Source organism: Apium graveolens, chromosome 4 (genome assembly GCF_009905375.1).
Source record: "Apium graveolens cultivar Ventura chromosome 4, ASM990537v1, whole genome shotgun sequence".
Taxonomy (NCBI): domain Eukaryota; kingdom Viridiplantae; phylum Streptophyta; class Magnoliopsida; order Apiales; family Apiaceae; genus Apium; species Apium graveolens.
The window spans coordinates 21,772,258-21,792,846 of record NC_133650.1 but is presented as its reverse complement, the minus strand read 5'-3'; the positions used below and the strand labels follow the sequence as shown (position 1 = coordinate 21,792,846).

Genomic DNA, 20,589 nt, shown 5'->3' with positions numbered 1-20,589 from the left:
AAGTGAAGACAAACTGTAAAATACAATTGAAAAGTTTCTTCACATGTTTCTTCTTCATTTCTCTATCCAATGCAATCTAGGATAATCTGTAAATCTTTGAATACTTCCTTGTTTACATCAGAATGGAAATGCTGCATTTTCTTGATTTCTCCTAGAGGCTTCCACATTCCAGTATGTCTCTGTCAACCCATGTGCCTCTGTCAGCTTGTGAATTGTCACTATCAACTGCTAATGAACTAAGCATCCGTTGAAGCTTTCATCCGTTGAAGCTTTATTCGTTGATGCATTATCAGTTGAAGTCTTTATCCGTTGAAGCACTTATCCGTTGATGGATATTATCCGTTGAAGCATTAGAGACATTCGTTGAAGCTTTGTCTCTTATCCGTTGAAGGTCTTCAATATCCGTTGACACTTCTTCACTTATACAAAATTACAAGGCATGAAATATTTACAATTAGCCCTCCTATTTGTACATCCATTAGTAGTCAACATGACTGATTATTTCCTAACAACATCTAAGAATTACAGCTTGAACCCAGAGAGTGAAATGTGCTACAATACTTAACTTATTGCTAAGTAAAGCTACTCCTTCAACGGATAGCCAAGATGGTCCTATCCGTTGAGGCTACAAACACTAGATTTCTACTTAAGTATTTTGCTTAACTTATCATCAAACTAATACACATATTCCTAACACAACTCAACTCTGCACCACTTACAATTCTTTTTCTGCTACCTTTGGTATTGGTTTGATGAGGGGGTAGAACTTTGTTAACACCGGAAGGCCTAACACCAAACGTTTCTTGAAGAATATCATTCTTTGTAACAGCACACTTGTGAAATTTTTCATCAATGATGATTTTCAAAGATCTCATCCCCTCCAACATAAAAGTCAACCCCAAATTATCATTTAAAATACTCCCCAAACATCCTTGAAACTCTGTCTATATTTTCTTTGACGTATTTCTTATTATAGAACCATCTCCATTTTCTAATTTATTACAAAACTTCAATTTAGAAAATCTCAGCTCTGCATTTCTCATCCAATGACTAGACAAAAATTGATATGATATTCTTTCAACTCCCCAGAGTACTAAAATATAGAAACAGTGTCTACAAAGAAAAACAACTCTCGTAAAAAGCTTACAAGAACACTCAACATGACTCTCCAGAAATTTGAATTGATCCTCATAATATTTTTCATCAAAGCTTCTATCTCAAACAACATATTTATTCACACCATCAACAGCAATTGGTGGGCTGCCCAAACTAATGTGGAAACAACTAAACTTAATCTGTTTCTGAACCTTATAGAACATCGTACGAGTGTAAACCTGAGCTGCATGCTTTTCAATATTCTTCTTCGTTACAAGTTTTGGAATACATGTGTCTCCATTAGTGAGCTTTTTACTTTCATGATTTTGTTTTTTAATGGAACTCTCATAACACATATAAAATTTAGAAAGTGTGTCTCCTTTTTGCACAAAGTGATTGAAGTAAAAATTGGTGCTTTCTGACCTTGATGTGGTTCTAAGTAATGCTCTCATTGGCTTATCACGGAAAAAAGCAGGAATCCATGACTTCCTCATAGCATATATTTCATTCAACCAAATATGTTCACTTAATCCAAATTCCTTCAATACTGCGTCCCATCCACTTTCAAATTCTGCTACCGTAAAATGTGATGACCATACAAATTTGTTTAGCTTTTCCATAAAATCAGATTCAGCACAAAAAACAAGACCAACCTATATTAAAAAAAATTATCAAATGCTGCAAACAAGGCACTATATCGATGGATTAGAATTATAAAATGATTACCTTGGCCGGAAACTTCTGCATTATATGCCATATACAATATCGATGGATACAATCTGGAAACACCTTAAATATTGTAGTTTTCATAGCAAGGCACTGGTCAGTTATTATACACTTTGGAGGACGACCAAAAACTTTTAAAACCATCTCACATGCCCAAGTAAAATTTATCTCGTTCTCATGGTTAAGCAAAGCAGAAGCAAACGTAACACTCTTTCAATGATTATCAACACCAATGAAAGGCACAAAAACCATACCATACCTAAAGAACAAAATTTTACAAAAAAATCAAGAATAAAATTAAAAGCTATATTTAAAAACTGATACAAAAAGAAAGGGCAGAATCACTTAATACAATGTATTAAAAATTAATCATGCAAACATAAAAAAGCATATTTGACAAACATATAAGTCAACAAATATTCTAAAATGTAATCAAACTACAAAACAAGCATGGGATGAATCAAAATTAAAATATAATACGATATACAATAAACACGTATAAAAGGATAAAATAATTTTGATTAACTTACTTATTAGTACGATAAGTTGCATCAAAAGAAATAACATCCTCGAATACTTCATAATTTCTTCTACCTCGAACATCAGCCCAAAATAGACGAGTCAAATGACCATCTGAATCTGTTTGATACTCATAGAAAAACCCTCTATCAGATGTCTCCTTTTAATTTTCAAATTTTTGTAAGAGCATATCAGCATCATATTTTCCTATGTACAATTTAATATCTCTCATCCAATTTTGAAAATCCTTAGCAGTAGGCCCAACATCAGAATATAAACCAAACAAACTGTTGTAGATGCCATGAGCTCTATAAGCGCCAATGTTCGATTTTGCAGCATCTAAGATAAATTGACGTTGAAATGAAGTCATAGTTCGATTTGCACGAAGAAACTCCTTTCCCGATTCAGAAACTAACGGATGGTTATGACCCTCTATAAAACAAGAAATTATGTAGGTACCATCACACACATACTTGAGAATAACCTTTGCATTGCAATGACATTTTTTGGTAACAGTGTTCCTCCTTTTAACTTCTTCACCAATATTACCAAATGTATGCGATGATTAAGATGTACCTCCAGAATCCTTTGGACCAGAAGTATCATAATGTCCTGCCTTTTGGCAAACAAGATACTTTGTCACAACAATCTTATTCTTCACTTTCTGAGTTGATTTGCGAACATTAAATCCACCTTGTACTCCATATTCAGTATAAAATGAAGAACATGACTCAATATCCTTAAACCGCTGACCAACATATGGTTTGAAACTATGATCTAGGACTTTAGGATTCCAAACATTAGTGGTTCTACTAAAAGAGTCATCAAAACCTTCTATCAATTCTTCAACCATATCATACGAACTAGAATCACAAACACCTTCAAACAAACCATTATTTTCCATGTATGAAACATTTCCTGAATGATAAAAGAAAATATACAGAATATATGTCAACAAATAAGTGCTAGAAAAATTAATTAATAAGCTAAGATGTTTGATCAAAGCACAAAAGCATATTATATATTACAGTTTCCAATAAAAATGTATAATAAGATCAGATGAAGGCACATATATAAACAAAAACACTTAAAAACGATCACAAAAAAACTAATACAAACATACACAGAAAATTATTTAAATACACATTCAGTATTTCCATATGAAAAGGTGTGTAGATGACATCAACTTAAAATGTAAATAAGTAAAACATTCAATTAAACACTAATACAGAATCAATATATTTTTAACTTCAAGAGTTTGTATTATATAATAGAATACAAAAATATAATTATTTAAAAAAATCTTTTTTTTTGGTTTATAACATTCATTTCTATCCTATAGAAGAATCAGTAGTACTTCACAACTATAGATTGTCTTAGAGGCAAAAAATTAAAATCTATTTTGTATTCTAAAAAAGAACAGAGGAACAAAATTTTATTATTACAATAAATACCTTGATTCTACTGTAGAAGCACAAAAAGCCTAATTGCAAAATAAAATGACATAAGTCCAACACACACAAACATGAAGCCTATGTTGAGTTAATTACATATATTTTGAACCTATTGAATAGTAAATAATACTACACAACTCTAAATTGCACAAAATTGAAATTTATTTTGTATTCTACAAAAGAATAGTGGAACAAACTTTTCTCATTACAATAAATATTTTGATTCTAGTCTAAAAGCAAAAAATTCATAATTATAAAAACAAACAATTTCAGTTCAAATCACAAAAACATGAAACCTATGTCAAAATCAAGCAAAGACGAACAATAAAAAAAAAGTAATACTAAAATTTATTAAGTTGAATGCATATATTAGAGGCTTAATTAACATAACGATCTTCAAATCAATAAAAAACGAAGCTTTAAAGAAGAAAAGAAGAAGGAAAAGACCTGAAGAACAAAGATTTTGAGCTACAGAATCAAAAATTTGATCTCGATTCGATGAAGACGCCATTCTTTGTGATAGAGTAGCAGATATTGATAGATATAGTGACGACTGATAGAGATGAAGAATGAAAAAAGCTCAGTACAAGTATTTTAATGAAGATTTAAGCTTTAAATCAACAAACAAGAGAGAAAATACTGAGGCGAATGTAGATTGAAAGATATAAAGTAAGAGAAAGAAAGAGAGAGATGACCGAGAGAGATATGAATGGTTGATAATGACAGAGAGATGAGAGAGAAATCGCCGGAGAGAGTAGAGAGAATCTCCGGAGAGAACGAAGGATAAAGACAAGAAAGTGTATATATTTGCGTGTATAACGGCCGTATGACAGTTTTGTATGTTTAATTTGATAATTAACTTCTGAAATTTTTGAACCGTTGGATGCATACTAATACTATGGTTGTGACTAAATTAGATGGTTCTCTACCGGACTCCATTTAATATGGTTCTCCACGAAATAAATCCCTATATATATATATTGTTAGAAAACACGCACATCCTATTATGCTAGTTTATGTATATTAGGCAACTTTTCTAATATTAATATGATATTTTCTTTTCCTTTTTTACACTAGAATTATTGTTAAAAAGTGATGGAATAAGTTTCTGTAAATCTGAAATATAAGTTATTTTTAGGAATAAATCAGAATTATATATTTATTGCATTACGTATATTTAAGAAGATTGATGGAACCCTTTAAGCAAAGTAAGAAATAAAAAGCTGTTTGTTCTAAACATTAGTCAAATAATTTAATGCTAACGATGTACAGAAGTAAAATAAGAACTGTAATTACAAACGAGAAAGAAAAAACATCAATACTATTAATAAAAAATCAAAACATCAATACTATTAATAAAAAATCAAGCATCATACAATTAAACGTGGGGTAACAAATCTAATTAAGTAATGTATATACTATTACAAACATATGAAAAAAGGACTAGCAGTATCTCTCATATCCTGCTCTAAAATACACTGTAAAATATCGAGTATTTATGTTTTGGTTGGCTCTAATATTATAAATAAAACAATCTAACCGAGCATAAAAATGGAAACAAGTATCATAAAGAAGGTTGATTGTCTGAGAAGAGTAGCAGCAGTGGAGCAGTCAGGATCTTGGTACATATGTGGATAGTAAGGTAATATTGGATTAGGCGGCGGCGGTGGAGCACCATCGTTGTTTGTTCTTGCAGGCACAAAGCGAGCCCACTGCCATGCAGGTATGTTTTTATTTTTTAATGATGGACATGGATTCAATCTAGGTGGTGGTCTATTAGATCCCGGAGGCAGGAACGTTGGTGGAGAAGGCGCAAACGGGGGAGAGTATATTTGTCTTGGACTTGGTGGAGGCGGTGTCAAGGTTGGTGCTTGTGGAGTTGGAGGACATTCTTTAGTGGAAGGTGGCGGTGGTGGTTTTGGAGGTGGAGGACATGCATCCCTGGTTGAAGGCCGTGGTGACGGGGGTGGTGGTGATGGTGGAGGTGGTGGTGGTGAGGGAGGTGGTGGTGGTGAGGGAGGTGGTGGTGATGGTGACGGTGGTGGTGGTGATGGTGGTGGTGGTGAAGGTTTTGGTGTATCACAAGATCCACAAGCATTAGCAAAGGGATAGGTTGAGATGAAAAGAATGGTGAAGAAGTAGAGAGCAGTGGCCATATTGATAGCTCTAATATTCATGTTAAAAATTGTTTGGATCTCTCTTCTAGGGTTCTAGGTAAAGGGTTTATTGTTCAAAGGGTAGCCATGCATATGTGTGTATATATAGGGGTGCATACGAGATATTCTTCAAGTAAATGAAGCAACTTCCATTGCACCTTAAACTTGCAAAAGGAAACTCTCTTAATGTTGCAAAAGGAAACTGTAACTTTCTGCTATCAAATGATTTCTAGGAGAATTTCTTCAAAAATACGGGGTGGAGTAATTTTCTCTGAATTGGGATTAGTATTCTTAAGTTTCTTTCCTAAAATGTCATTTTATAAACGATAACATTAAAAATTTGTAAAAACAAGAGCAAGTTTTTCTCTAAAGAAAAGTGAATTTGATTATTTTCAAGGCCGTTTCAGGAAGGAAACAAGAATGCAATTTTGTAGTTGACTTGTAAACCTTTTTAAAAAAAGCAATGTTCAATAGAAACTGTAATCAGATTGTAATCATTTGGGCTTTTGAATTGGACTGCGCTGAAGCAAGAAAACAAGAAGTCTTCTCATCTGTTTTTCAGCCCAACGGGCCTCACATATTCAAACTTATTGAGCAATATTCTTGGAATCAGCAGACAGCAGAGCAGGGAGTCAGGTAAATCAACCATACGTAATATTGCACCACGTAGAATTGCTAAAACTCGCATATCGCAACACGTATCAAGCTGCCTTGTTAAAAAATGCAATATTCGCAGCTCCCCATAGCCTATTGGATAGGATAAACAATAAATAGTATTAACACGTATGAGTCATCATATAAATATAGTCTATAAATATAGCCCAAGCTTTCCTAAATCTCTCAAATAATTTGAATCCAATTCAATAGCTTTTTACAATCTACTCTTTCATTACAATACCGATAACATCTTGTTTAAACCATCTTCAAGCATTAACCTCTACTTAATTACATACAAACACACATTTATTTTATAAAAAGCCACAATGGTGTTGTGTGTGCAATGCGGGACAGGAAGCAACCCATGCAGATGCAAGGTAGTGGGCCCAACGGTGGGGTTTTTGGCAATGGCAGCGGCGGCGGTGGTGGAGTGGCCGGTGGGAGCGGTGGTGTACATATTCAAGCATGTAAAGGGTAGGCGCATTATGGCTCATCCAGCCACCGTGGTCTATCCCAAGGTCAACAGAGCTATTCCTATATAGAAATAGCTAGCTGCTACCACAATTGTTCTTGTGTTCAACAACATATATAGCTATATATATGCTTGTCTTGAATAGTATGTGATGTGTTGTGCTTTTTTTTAAATCCTGTTGTTATTTTGCATTTCAGTTTGTAACAGTCCATGTAATGCTACATTTATATCAATAAAAATGTACTTAATTTGTGGTAATTATTTTTTGTTTTACTAGTTAAACTTATTCACACGTGTTTGTGCGGGAGCGGTTGTAGCCTGCTCCAATATATGTGTTCCTAGATCATCTACACAGGCCTCTCATTTTTCTTCTCATTTATTTTTTTGTGAAGGTCAAATTTAGATTACAGTTTTACAGATTGCTTCCTAGAATAGATTTGACTAAATTGAAGGAAAGAGTTAGAAATGTTGTATAGACTGTTAAAAACTTCCGCATACTAGAAACACAACAAGTTTTGCAAAAACATGAAAGACTTGACTAGTTGACTGGAGGAGTTTGTTTGGCCATGCTGCATTTTAGTCCAGGTCGGTCAACGGAACAGGTCACATTCATTTACCCAGTCGGTGTTTAGCTATTTCTGCATATGTAATGGTAAAAGTTTGAACATTTGGTCTGGAATTTGATCAAATAATTAAACTGTGACGAAGACTCGACCAAAGTCTTCTGTACTTGAACTCTCTTTCATAGTTCTTAGGTCTTACAATCAACCCTGATCACTTGCTCATATCTTTAGTCTCAATTATGTCCATAGTGTCTTTTGCAACAATTTTATGCGGTTCACACGGATTCAATAAATCGAGACAGCGCAAGGAGCAGAAAATAGCTAGAGGGGGAAGATGTGACCAGAAGAAGCTCATGACCAAATTGCAAAGTAACATTAGTAGCAAAGCTCTATTGATGTCCAAGATGTTTTCTTGGAGAAAAGTTCAAGATCACAGTGATGATGATACTGAAATTCGTGATGATGAAGACGCGTTGTGGAAGAGAACAATCATCATGGGAGAACGATGCAAGGCTCTGGAATTTTCCGGGAGGATATTGTATGATTCTGATGGGCATCCAGTACCTGAAAATAGTGGTAACAGTAGTAATAGCACTCATGCTTCTAAGTTTTAAGCGGACTTGTTGTTTTTAGGTTTTCACATTATTCCTAAACCATGTTGATGCGAGAGTGTCGTGTATTGAGCACAAACACAGAGTACCATTCCAAGATTAAGTGTATTGAGCACGAACACAGAGTACCATTCCAAGATTAAGTGTGCTCTTAAATATTGTAAAATAATTGAGATTTCCCTCTTTGAACTAATATTTGATGCATAGTCTTAATTATCTATATGACCGGGTTATTAGAACACCTAGACCAATACTAGTATCTGCTCTTGCTACTACATTTTTTCTAGTAATAATTGTGAGATGCTGGACTGAAGAAGCCAGCGGCAGTCTGAGGTTGATACATGTAGCCACCATCATACAGCATCATGTTCGTGTTCCTCCAGTCTGCAGCATTCATTGTCATCGGAGATGGATGATAACTGTATGGATATCCGAGTGTGTCGGGAACCATCATCATAGACGGATGGTAATTTGCTCCATAACTTGCAGGAATTCCACTATACATGTTATGAAGCCCTCCAATTTCATTTCCATCTGCTGCAGCAAAACAACCGTTCATATTTGTACTCATGCTATTGCTTCCATTAGCTGCTGCTAACATTTGTTCATTCCATTCCAAAGGCAAATTATTCTGTCCAACTTGTCCTTCATTCAAGTTCCCAATTTCGAAGCTCTGCTGAAGATTGGCATAGCTCTGATCAGAGTTCCTCAGGGGTTCAGTTCGTATCCTGTAATTAGGGCCCCTGAGATCCTGGATTAAACTCTGCAACATCTGGCTTTGAGGGCTGTTTCTGTTGTTCCAATTATCAAATAAATGTGTTTCTTCTGGGTTAGGGATCGACGACCACAGCTCTGCATATTTCCCAGATTTTGCCAGTATCTTTATTAATAAAAGTGGATCCACAATGCCCGACACTGTAACCTTCTGTTGTTCCAGGTCTATGTTAACTGCATAAACTCCTGAATGCACAACAATTTAAAAATAAATAACAATTCCAAATTTGCTATATAATTCAGAACTTGCACGCAAGTCTTAGAATTGAAGCAGTCAGTACTTATGCACTGAACCTATATCTATCTGTACATGTAACATCAACAATATCTTTCTGATAAATAATAAAAATTCTTTAGTAGCAATTATAAGCAACTCGATAGGTACTTATTTAGGCATTGAGGATCATCTTGAACATGTAATTCTATCTACTTATGGTCATAACAACTGCTGTCTGCTGCATATACTAATATCTCCCAGTTTCATATCATCTTCCAAAATTTATGGTAGCATTACTCCGAAGAAAGTTTATATAAGTGATAATCAATTTCATCAGTACTGTTATAGCTTATAGGATATAAACTTGATAAAAGACAAAATAATAATGAAAGAAATCAAAAGTTTACTTAATATTACTCGTGCAGTGGGATGAATTTATCAGTATGTTGGTAGTAACATCCTAAATGAGAATTAGAACATGAGTACTTTTGAAAAGTTTTCTTTTGATTTTACTGTGGCCATGGAATGTGTAATAATAATGTATTTCTCCACCGAAGGTAAGGGAAGGGAGGAAGTGAGTAAGAATTGGTACCTTCAATCTTCTTAAGGAGTTTCTTCACTTTCCGTTTGCAACCAAGACAGTGAATATGCACCTTAAGTACATGTGTCTGTCACCACAAACAACAAGTAAATGGAAGCAGAAACGATATGATTTTTGCGACATTTGTTATCTATAAAATCCACACATTACCTTGATTCTTATAACATTAACATCCAACTCATTCATGGACATGTTCGATATTGCTTGTTTCCGTTATGGAACTTAAATTGCACCCCCTCGGCAGAGCTGATCCTTTTGTACAAATGTGTATATGGAGTAATGTATGAATGCACAAGCAGAAAAAGAAGAAGAAGAAGAGAGAGCAAAATGCAAATAAGATGAAATGGCAGGAAACACTAGGCAGGTGATATTGATGAAGAGAGACGTGCATATATATATGTTTGTCAGGCATCAAACGAATAATATCAAACAACTTCTCGTGATAGGTAAAAGTGAGAATTGGGTCATTTATCATCCCATTTCTATGTCCCTTACCCTAACAAGGACAACAAATCCATGACTAATTTAGTTAATTGTTTAAGAACCTTTTATATATTATTAACATCCTTTAGTTACTAATATATTTTTATAAAGTTTTACCAACACAATACTATATAAATCAAAATGCAAATCCACAAAACCTAAAATTATATACAGTATCTTATGTCTAACTATAACTAAAGGGTGCCCTTCGTGGTTCTAATAACCATCTGCCGCATTGTTACATTACTGAAGTATAGCAGCTTTGCTTCAATGCGGGATACGCATTGTTACATTGCGGGAGCTCGTCAGCTTTGACTCAATGCGGCTTGCGCATGCTTCATTGCTGGAAACAATTTAGTTTTATTTTTAAATAATTGTAAAATAATAGATAATAAATATATAAATAATTTTAATTAATGTTTAAATTCCTAATTTATTTATTATTTGGTTGTTATATTTTTATTTTGTATGTATATATTTCTATTAATAAATTCTTTATTTTAACAAACTAATACTTAACATTCGGGAAATTACAAAACAGCCTCCGCTGCCGCAATGACCATTGCATATCCCGCAATGAGCCATTGTTGCAGACGAGACCCGGTTTTAACCCGTTTCTTCTTGAAATCTCTAATTTCATAATAACAAAAACCTAATTCAGCGGCAGCGGGCGATTTCAGGCGATTTCGAGCGATTTTAACATCTACTCCGGCGATTCAGCTACTCAGGTATGATTCTGATCATCTACACACACGTATACATATACATAGTTACATACTACCGCAATGACCCATTGCTGCCAAGCTTAACTTACCTTCTCATGACCAAATACTCCATGCCCATCTCCTCCAAACCGGGTTTCATGCTCAACTGCTCTTGTAGATATGTATGTTCATTTTTTTGGTAATGCACTCAAACTGTTTGATGAAATTACTGAACCAACTATTGCATTGTTTAATGTTGTGATTTCTGGGTTTTCTTCGAATGGGTGTTATAAGGACGCTTTTAGGATTTTTAGGGAAGTTGGTGTGAGAAAGTTGAGGCCTGATTCGGTTTAACGTGGAATTCAATGATAGGAGGAATGATGTTGAACGGTGAAACTGAGAATGCTATTGAATTATTTGTTTATGTCTGAATCTGTAGTTGATGTTTGTTGCAATATTGATGATTGTTTCAGAAGTTTATGTTTCATTTTCTGTGATTATAACGAATTGTACAAATTGTTTGAATTATTTGTTTATGTCTTTATATAATTCGAATTATTTGGATTGCGTTGTTGTGAATTTGGTTGCTAAAATATGATACGAGCAGAAAAAGCCTTGTATAGATTAATCGCATGCCTTGTATATTCTTTATTTTAGTTTTTAAAGGTTTTAATGGTTAGTAGTAATTTGACTCGTTTGTGCTAATTAATGGTTCGAAATGTACTAGTAATTGTTTGGCATAGTAAGTTGAGATATGTTATTGTGATTAGACAGTGGATGGAATGCTTGTTGATTGATTGATTGGTTGTGGCTAGCTTATAAACGAATGAGTCATGCCGATTTTTTAGTAGGACTTAAAATAGAAAATAACGGTTCTATAAATATTTCGTGTTTAAGTTGGAATTATATAGTATTTTTTATTGTGCACTTTGCAGTTACTATGGAGAATGAGTGCGGGCCTATTGTTAGATCACTCCTGACGATGCAGGATGATCATATTAGTACTGCCATATGGGCGGGAGGTGTGCGGGATAAGCTGGATGTACGGCAGTACACAGCTAATCATCAGCAGTGGATACTTTCGGATCCCCAGCGTGAGTTGCTGAGCCAATGGGGTTTCTCGGCTTTCACGAACAATCGTCCAGTACCTCAAAACGATATTCGTTTGATAACGGCCTTAGTGGAAAGGTACTAATTTGTAATCAATTTTCTCATTTATTTGAATTGTCATTGGCAATGTTTGTGATGTTTGTGTATGAATGTAATTGCAGGTGGAGGCCAGAGACTAACACCTTTCACTTTCCATTTGGTGAGTTGACCATCACCCTCGAGGATGTATACATGATTATGGGCCTCCCTGTTAAGGGTCGTCCAGTTACTCATAGGGAGCTTGACGCTCCGAAGGCGTATTGGATGAGGGAATGGCAGGATGCAAGATTGGATGAGGTGGGGCGTAAAGATATGTATAGGGACGGGGTCAAGCTTTATAAATTAAGGGAACGATATGCGGAGCTACGAGAGGGGGGGCTTGAACAGGATCTTGTGGTTTACACACGAGCTTATCTTTTATACATCATTGGGGGCATATTGTTTCCTTCATCGAGTCGATATACCGTGCATCCGAGGTATTTACTTGTATTTGTTGCATTTCCGTTTTTAAATTTTAGTTTATAGCATCTTAGTCCTTCACTTGTCCTTTTTTGTTGATTTTGCATATGAAGCCCTGTATTCTCATTTATTTTCAATTTGACACTATAATTCTTGTATTCTCATTTTTTATCATGCCCTTATTTTGCCCTGTATTCTTACTTACTCTGTATTTCCTTTGTCGCAGGTACTTACAGCTCATCCAGGATTCACATCGGATTAAATCGTATGCATGGGGAGCTGCTGTATTGAGCTATTTGTTTAGAGGTTTGACCAAGGCTGCTCATAAGAGTGCAACAACACTTAATGGATGCACGATGCTACTGATGTTGTGGGCACACGAGAGGTTGTTACCTGGTGCTCCTAAGATTGCACTTGGGGTGGAGCTTGTTTGGCCGAGGGCTTTGGCATGGGCTGAGCCGAACCCTGATCGGAGGGAGAACCCTCACCACCATACAGGTACTGTTCTTTTTTGCATATTTACTATTTGAACTCTCCTTCGAATAAACATTTGCATACTTTTGAACTATCCAATTTCATATGTTCCCTTATTGTTTTGCTTATAGGTTAGTACCGAGGGGATTTTGACCGATTTGAGATGAGTTGGCTGACATGGGAACCTTATCGGTTATTCTTTGATGCGGTGGACTATTCTGAGGAGCAGTATGATGTCGAGCTGAAGGTTGCTTCGTATATGAGTCTCGGTCGTATTCCACTTATTTGCTTCGAGATTGTCGAGTATGTCATGCCGGACAAAGTCTTGAGACAGTTCGGTATGCTGCAGCATATTCCAGATGATCCTATTGATATGTCTGCTCTGCGGAGGGACATGTTATCTCGTTGGCAGAGGGACCAGCATATGACTACTCTGAGACAGTATCGGGATGAGTGGTATGCTTATCTTGATGGCCAGATAGAGCCCATTGGAGAGGGGCAGTACGTGAGCATTGACCAGTATATGTACTGGTATATGACCCATAGTAAGCTGAGGATTGCTCGTTTTGTGGGTGTTGATCCACGCAAGATAGTGCCGCGTGACTGGTACACTCAGCAGGACATGGTTGATGCGGTATGTTTTAGAGTTTAGTTTAATATTTGAATCTTGTATTCATTTATTTCATTGTTGCATTTTTATAGGGTGTTTAGGTAGATGATTAATAGTTAATGATTTCATAGCAATACTACATTGATACATTTCAGTTATCATCTACGGGTTTTTATATTTTTCATTAAAACTAATATTTTAATTATTTTTCCGATTATATATCTAATTAAATTTTAAATTCTTAACTCATTATACAATTGATAATATAAATGGGAAGTCGTAATAAAATTAGTAAATATAGAAACAAGTGGTTGTTAAAATTAATTATATACTTTTTAACTCTGTTATTATCGGAAACAAATTAAATCATTAAAATATAATTTTTTGTTATTTAAGAAATTAAATAACTGTTTCATTGCGCTGTTGCAATGAAACAATGCGGCGGTATTGTTGCATTGAAACAATGCGGCAGTATCTGCAGCAATGTTTCATTGCACCCTAAGCAATGAAACAATGCGGCAGTATCTGCAGCAATGTTTCATTGCACCTTAAGCCACGCGGCAGTATCTGCCGCAATGCCTGAATGCGGAAGGTGGTTACTACAACCACCCGGGGTTGTGGACCAAAACTCATAACTAAAATTATAATGAAAATTAAAAACACATTTGCACATTAGTAAGTATCCCGTATTAATTATTTATGGTACCGGTTATTATATCGAGAGCCGTAAACGAACCAAATTATTCCTCCAAGTTCGTTCGAGTTCGATAAGCTTGTAACCGGTGACTTCCATAAATATAGTTGGCTTATGCTACACAGAATCCTGCTTAATTTATATACCAACTAAATTTGCTCAAACCTAAACTGGAGTTCAGACTTGTTACCTAACTTCTGGATAACTATCTACAAATTCAATTTTGCATATACAAAAGTTCTTGTTTAAGTACACATTTGGTCAAAAGCTCCCTAATTTCAGGTCCGATAAACTTGCCATCTCCGGTCAGTAGACTGGTTAGGCTAAACTTTTCTCTTTCACATAAAAGTCGAAGTTAAGAGGCTCAACTTTACTCAATCATAAAAAACTCAAATAGATGCTGTTAATAGTAATATTAAGAGCTTAGTCATCTAAGTTCCATCCAATAGACTAGCAGTTGCATGACTACTAAAGGTGCTGCTAATTTATACGTTGACGTTAATACACAAGCATAAAAGAGAAGAATAGCTCAAGCTATTAACTAATTCTTCTCCAAGATGTATTTCTCCACGGGTTTCATAACAAGGGTCTAAACCCCTCTTCCCTAGATTAGGCGTTGCTCCCGAGTTTTTATTAGGGAAGGAAGTAAGCGATAGGAAGGTAAAATGCTTTCAATCCCAAAAATGAGATAAGTTTTGGAGGTAAAGCATGTAAAATTTACATTCATCATCACTTACTTCCGTTCCTTTCCGAGCACGGTTAAAAATAAAAGTAAAACTATTTTACTTGTCTCTCACTTACTTTTCACCCTTTTTAAAACTAGGGAATAAGAGGTAAAATTAGTGAAAGTGGATGCTAAACCCATTGGGGGGGGGCTTAGTCTATACTTGCAGGTTTCAATTGTTGCAGGTGCATCTCTGGAGAGCTAGCTCAGTGGTGGGCTACTGGATTTGCGAAGTGTGCACTTTAGGCCGCATTTTCTACTTGGTGAACTCCATTTATGTTCAAGATATTCGAAGTTCTCGTGAGGTAGCCATTTGAAAACTACTTGGCTGGTATTTACTTTTACCTAAGTCAACTGTGATTCTCAACAACATCACCATGTATGCATAAGTAAAATTATAATTCTGTACATCACCTAAAAACCCAGCTTAAAATTCTCTGGCCCTCACCCCTTCATAATTTAAATAATTAAGAACAAAAGAAACTGCAGCTTCTGGAGTGAAATTGTTAAATACAGTGGATAACCCAACATATAAGTCACTATTAACCAAATTTTCAAAATGCAGGCTATCACGTAAACTTACACTAACTGTTCTTGGTTTCATGTTACTTGCAAAAAGTTGAAAAAACTAGAGAAAGTATAAGTTTTCACATGATTATAATAAACCGATTTTTTACTCAATCTGGCTAAGTAACATTATACCAAACAAGCCTTCCTCCCAGGGTTTTCTTTGTCAACCATCCATATACGAACATGTAAACTGTGCCTATCAAGAAAATCTGTTGGAACCAAAAGAAATTCCCCGTGAGGAATATACTCCAACCATTTTGGCATGCACTCCGTGATAGACTCTAATTTGATAGTGCTGTTCCCTTTGCGTGCAGTGAGTTCGTACGAGAAACCGTTCTTGACTGAGCTCGGTGAAATACAGGTAATACTAGCCACATCTCCAATCCTCTGAACAGCATAGTTAAGAACAAACAGTGTTTTGTATAACCTTTCCCGGAGAACAACATATTCCATACCATTCTTTACAGGAACAGTAAAAGGGACATTGTAGTCGAAGGTGATACCAGAATGAGTATGTGTGCTGTAGTAGTGCAAGTACAACAGCTTGGAGGAAGCCACAAAGTCACAGCCACGATGAGGACATGAGCATGGTTCATGGATGCACATTAGCTCATGCTCATGCTTCTTGCTGTAGCTAGTTGTCTCTTTGCACCCATATTTGATGTTAGTACAAGGGATTTTAATTGACTCGAGAACATTCTCGATAGCCCGGCATCTATTATAGCCGATTGGCAAAGAACATGAAGGGCAGACATTCTTAATCTTGCAGCAGCAGCTGGAGCAGGCAATGTGTCCATTGCGACACTGCAATGTAACACAACAAATATAAACATAAGCCAAGTGAAAACTCCTTTATTTCATTAAATGCTTCTCTCTTTTTTTTCAAAGTTATTTGCATAACCTATCTTTAAGATGTCACATAGAGAGTAAAGTTTTTATGTTCGCAAATTCAAAGTCAAAACATTTACTTACAAATAATAGTAAAACTACATAATCTGTTTATCTTTAAAATCTATCAAATTAGGAAAAAAAGGCTTGAATTTATGGTTTTGCAAATTCATGTCAAGGCTAAGTATATACTCGATCACATATATGTTACAACAGCAAGATCATGGCAGCTAAGAGAAAAAGAAAATAAAGGAGCAGTACCACTAGTGATATGTGAGCGCTTAACTTAAACATTCCCGAAAAATGGCAGTGGCATAGATTCAACTTTTTTCTTATAAAACTTGGCAAGCTAATAAAAACATAGGAGGGCACCAATTTGGAACCCAGATATCCTTACTTCAAAAACTAAGTAAACCTAAAGAAGTATTGCAGCCACAAGCACAAGAACCAAAAGTCCACAACATAAACAATACAAGAACAAACTCTTGAATGATATGGGATCAGTATAGGTACATATTAAGATCTACATATCATTGTTACGGTGACACATAACTGGTATAGGGTGACAGGGGTCCATGGCTATCAGGCAACTTACTATGCTATACAGGGCTCACAACATATTTTATAAAATTTATATATGCATGTGTGATTGTGTGCAATTAATAAATCACACCTAATTAAGTCTTAACTTGAACAATTTAAAACATTACAAAAACTAGTAGATGAGACTTGGGGGAAAAAACCCAGTAGATGAGTAAATGACAAAATGTACTCAGTTACTAATACAAAAGCAAAATTGAACTATTCTTATGTAATAATATGACTCAATTTCAATATAAGTTAAGTTTTAATCCACAATTGTAAATAATAGTAAAAACCTATATATAGTTCAAGAAGAATGGGAAGTTACTGGTCGGAGCACAGTCACCGGATAGGAGTAGGTAAGAGGAAGGGAACAAGTTCTGAAACTATAGTTACTGAAAGTAGCGTTAGAAAATTGTGGTAGTGCTGCACCATTATATTCTATTTACACATTTATTATTGGCATTGACAACAGGTCAAGCTTAGATCTCGACCTGGGTTAAGGTCAGGGGTCGATTAGATGCCAAATAACGCAACGAGGGCGTCTTACAGAACCCATGAGATAAGGTCACCTTTTCTGCAGTTTAAGTCTTTGTTGGCAACACCATGGCACCATGATACCTACTGATTACCTCCACAATGACCAAGTACAATTGTTGACTACATGAACATATTATACTTGTAAATTTTTATAAGTAGGCTATTTAAATTCAGTTTTCTCAAAGAAAATATTAGCATTTTCTGTCTATCCCGAAAATTAAATGAAATAGTATTTATAGACCATACAAGTATATAACTTACTGATGCACTCTAGTCTAGATTCATGACTTAATATTACACTCTAGTCTATTCAATTGAACTTCACTACTGATGTCCAACAAGGCTAAGAAAAGAGTTATAACAAGGAAAAGCCTAAGAAACATGGAATTGGGTACAGGCATATTTTAGAGTTTCATGATAACACCAATATCATATATAAGCCATGGCCTTCAGGATCTCGCAACGTGACGGCAAAAAGTTAAAATGGTAGTGGTAGAGTAAGATAGGAGGGAACAAAAACTAACACTGCACATGATCACTTGTGTCAAAGACATCATTAACTACAAACAGGCGTAGGAAAAATGAACCATGTAATCAGAAAATAACGATCTTTAATGCATTTGCAGGCAATGCCCGTAATTTATCGTTTTTTGCACAAAGGTATGTTCCTCATCGCTGTAATAGCCTGGTACATAATGCTCACAATTGAACTATTTATCCTCACGTCAGCAAGAATCTTCTACCATTTAAAGTCTATAGTAGCACATAAATCAAATTGACCAACTAACACCCCTTAAAATTCCCTAAAATAGAACAAAACAAATGTCCGTCCCAACTCCCACTAGAAAATTAGGTTTGTCCCCTGAGATAAACAAAAATGATACATTTTTCAGGGAAACAATTGAGGATGTAAACAACCAAGCAATCAAATTTACGAAAACATAATTGTACAAGTAAATGTCCAAATCAATATTCAGCCAAACATCAGAACATGAAAAGGCTGAGGGGTGGTTAAGAGAGAGGGAGAGGGGAGAGAGAGACGGAGAGAGAGAGGGGGGGGAGAGAGAGAGAGAGAGAGAGAGAGAGAGAGAGACCTGGAAGACGGGGACGGTGAGGGGAAGAAAGCAGACAGGGCAATCCAAAACATCAGGGTCTTTTAGGATTACAGTTAAAGAGTTGGGGAAGACACTGGACTTACAACTCTCCTCCGCCTTATCATCTTCATCCCCATTTCCCTCCTCCATCTCTGCTTCCTCTTCTTCTTCTTCCTCTTGTTCTTGTTCTACTTCTTCATCTTGGTCTTCGTCTTCTTCTACCTTAACATCCCTATCCCCATACATATTCCGAACTACATCAAATTCCCAATCAGAGTCGCCGTCACTGTCACTGTCGACATAGACGGACGTATGGTTATCAACCATTTCATGATCATCGTCATCTTTTTCGACTGAGGAGGCGCTTGGGGGTGCCATCGTCTGCTGCTGTTTGGGAAACAAACGATTCATTCTCCTTCAATTGTTCTCTTCACATGTAAACCCTATATTATTTTTGAATAAAAGTTCGATATTTATTTAGAAAATAATTTTAAAAACAATTTGTCCATTTATATTTTGTATTTTAACGAGTAATAGTGAGGAGACCCAAAATTTAATACTCATATTTTTGTAAATATTTTGACCCATATATTTGAAATTTGACTAATGGGTCAACCCATTTTCATAAATCAACTAATTCCTATATAAATATGAGTCATGGAGTATCCATATCTTAAATGGTATTTTATAATTATTAAAAAATCACTTTTCAATATTAAAAAGATCAAATATATTATTTAAATTGATTTGTTTTTATACCCAATCAATTACAGATCCACAAATCATGTGTTCACTAATTTAAATTCAAAAATCATTACTACTTTCCTTGATAATCATTATCTTCTTCTTCTTAATTATGAATCTCAACATTTGTATACTCATCAATACTACAATTAAAATATTTTCATCATTATAAAAAATCAATTATAGATCCACTTTTTATGTAAAAGAAAAATTCAAAAATTTGAGATTATATCTTTTTCATTTTTGTACGGGCAGTCATCTTGAATCATTTTTCTTCTTCATCTTGAATCATTCTTCTTCTTCATTCTTCATAAAAAATTGAACTAAAAAAATTCATATTTGTAGAATTTTTTTCTTCTTTATTATATGTTTCCTCTGTTCATGAACTATTTAGCTCTGTAAATCCACAATATCTACTTTATTATCTCTGTAAATCTGTAGATACATGTTTATGTTTATATTTGTGTGCGATTTGATTGTTTATTCACGTATTTGATTTGTTTTTTTTATATGAATACTCACAATTTTGAATTGTATTTTTGCAGATTATTGTCGATGGTTGCTTCTGTTTGTAGATGACTATCAATCTTTGCTTTTATTCAACTGGTAACCACTTTATTTTTTTAAATAACTCATAAGTATACATATGTTTAATCATTCTTTTTAGATTTACTATGATATTGTATTTTGATACATCTTAATTTTGTAATATTTTTTTCGTTAGTTTTTTGAAACATCTACACAATCAGGTGATCTTTTTAGTCTTATCAAGATTCAATTATTTTTTGTCGATTTGGTTAGAACTTATGTTTTTGCACTCCAACTGTTTGATGTTAGTTCTGAACAATTTTATTTTGATTTTGATGTTATTTTTTTGCAGGATGGTATTAAAATGGGAGATGAGGAAGTGGAATAAGATATATTAGCTCTATTTGATGAGTTAATATGTACTTTAAGTTATTTGTGGAGAGAGCGCACATGAGAATTGTCAAGGCTTTCATTATATTGTTACGACGAAAACTTGAAAAA

General features: G+C 34.9%; 4 protein-coding genes across 4 annotated transcripts; 1 reads left to right on the top strand and 3 right to left on the bottom strand.

Moving 5' to 3' along the window:
* Positions 1 to 1,217: 1,217 nt before the first annotated feature.
* On the bottom strand, positions 1,218 to 4,305 carry LOC141718416 (protein FAR1-RELATED SEQUENCE 5-like). The gene is made up of 6 exons (XM_074520796.1): positions 4,242 to 4,305; positions 2,917 to 3,258; positions 2,629 to 2,772; positions 2,076 to 2,080; positions 1,822 to 2,031; positions 1,218 to 1,748 (listed from the first exon to the last, which is right to left on the bottom strand). The coding sequence occupies exons 1-6, from the start codon at positions 4,303 to 4,305 to the stop codon at positions 1,218 to 1,220; spliced, it is 1,296 nt and encodes a 431-aa protein (XP_074376897.1).
* A 2,453-nt stretch (positions 4,306 to 6,758) lies between these two features.
* LOC141716697 (uncharacterized) lies at positions 6,759 to 7,337 on the top strand. Its single transcript, XM_074518893.1, has one exon. It carries the CDS (start codon positions 6,934 to 6,936, stop codon positions 7,147 to 7,149), a length of 216 nt encoding a protein of 71 aa, XP_074374994.1. The 5' UTR covers positions 6,759 to 6,933; the 3' UTR covers positions 7,150 to 7,337.
* A 1,184-nt stretch (positions 7,338 to 8,521) lies between these two features.
* LOC141717897 (uncharacterized) lies at positions 8,522 to 10,188 on the bottom strand. Its single transcript, XM_074520131.1, has 3 exons — positions 9,996 to 10,188; positions 9,837 to 9,912; positions 8,522 to 9,213 (listed from the first exon to the last, which is right to left on the bottom strand). The coding sequence occupies exons 1-3, from the start codon at positions 10,035 to 10,037 to the stop codon at positions 8,537 to 8,539; spliced, it is 795 nt and encodes a 264-aa protein (XP_074376232.1). The 5' UTR covers positions 10,038 to 10,188; the 3' UTR covers positions 8,522 to 8,536.
* Positions 10,189 to 15,794: 5,606 nt separating this feature from the next.
* Positions 15,795 to 19,262, bottom strand: LOC141717896 (E3 ubiquitin-protein ligase SINA-like 7). The gene is made up of 2 exons (XM_074520130.1): positions 18,817 to 19,262; positions 15,795 to 16,516 (listed from the first exon to the last, which is right to left on the bottom strand). The coding sequence occupies exons 1-2, from the start codon at positions 19,225 to 19,227 to the stop codon at positions 15,839 to 15,841; spliced, it is 1,089 nt and encodes a 362-aa protein (XP_074376231.1). The 5' UTR covers positions 19,228 to 19,262; the 3' UTR covers positions 15,795 to 15,838.
* Between the last annotated feature and the right edge of the window lie 1,327 nt (positions 19,263 to 20,589).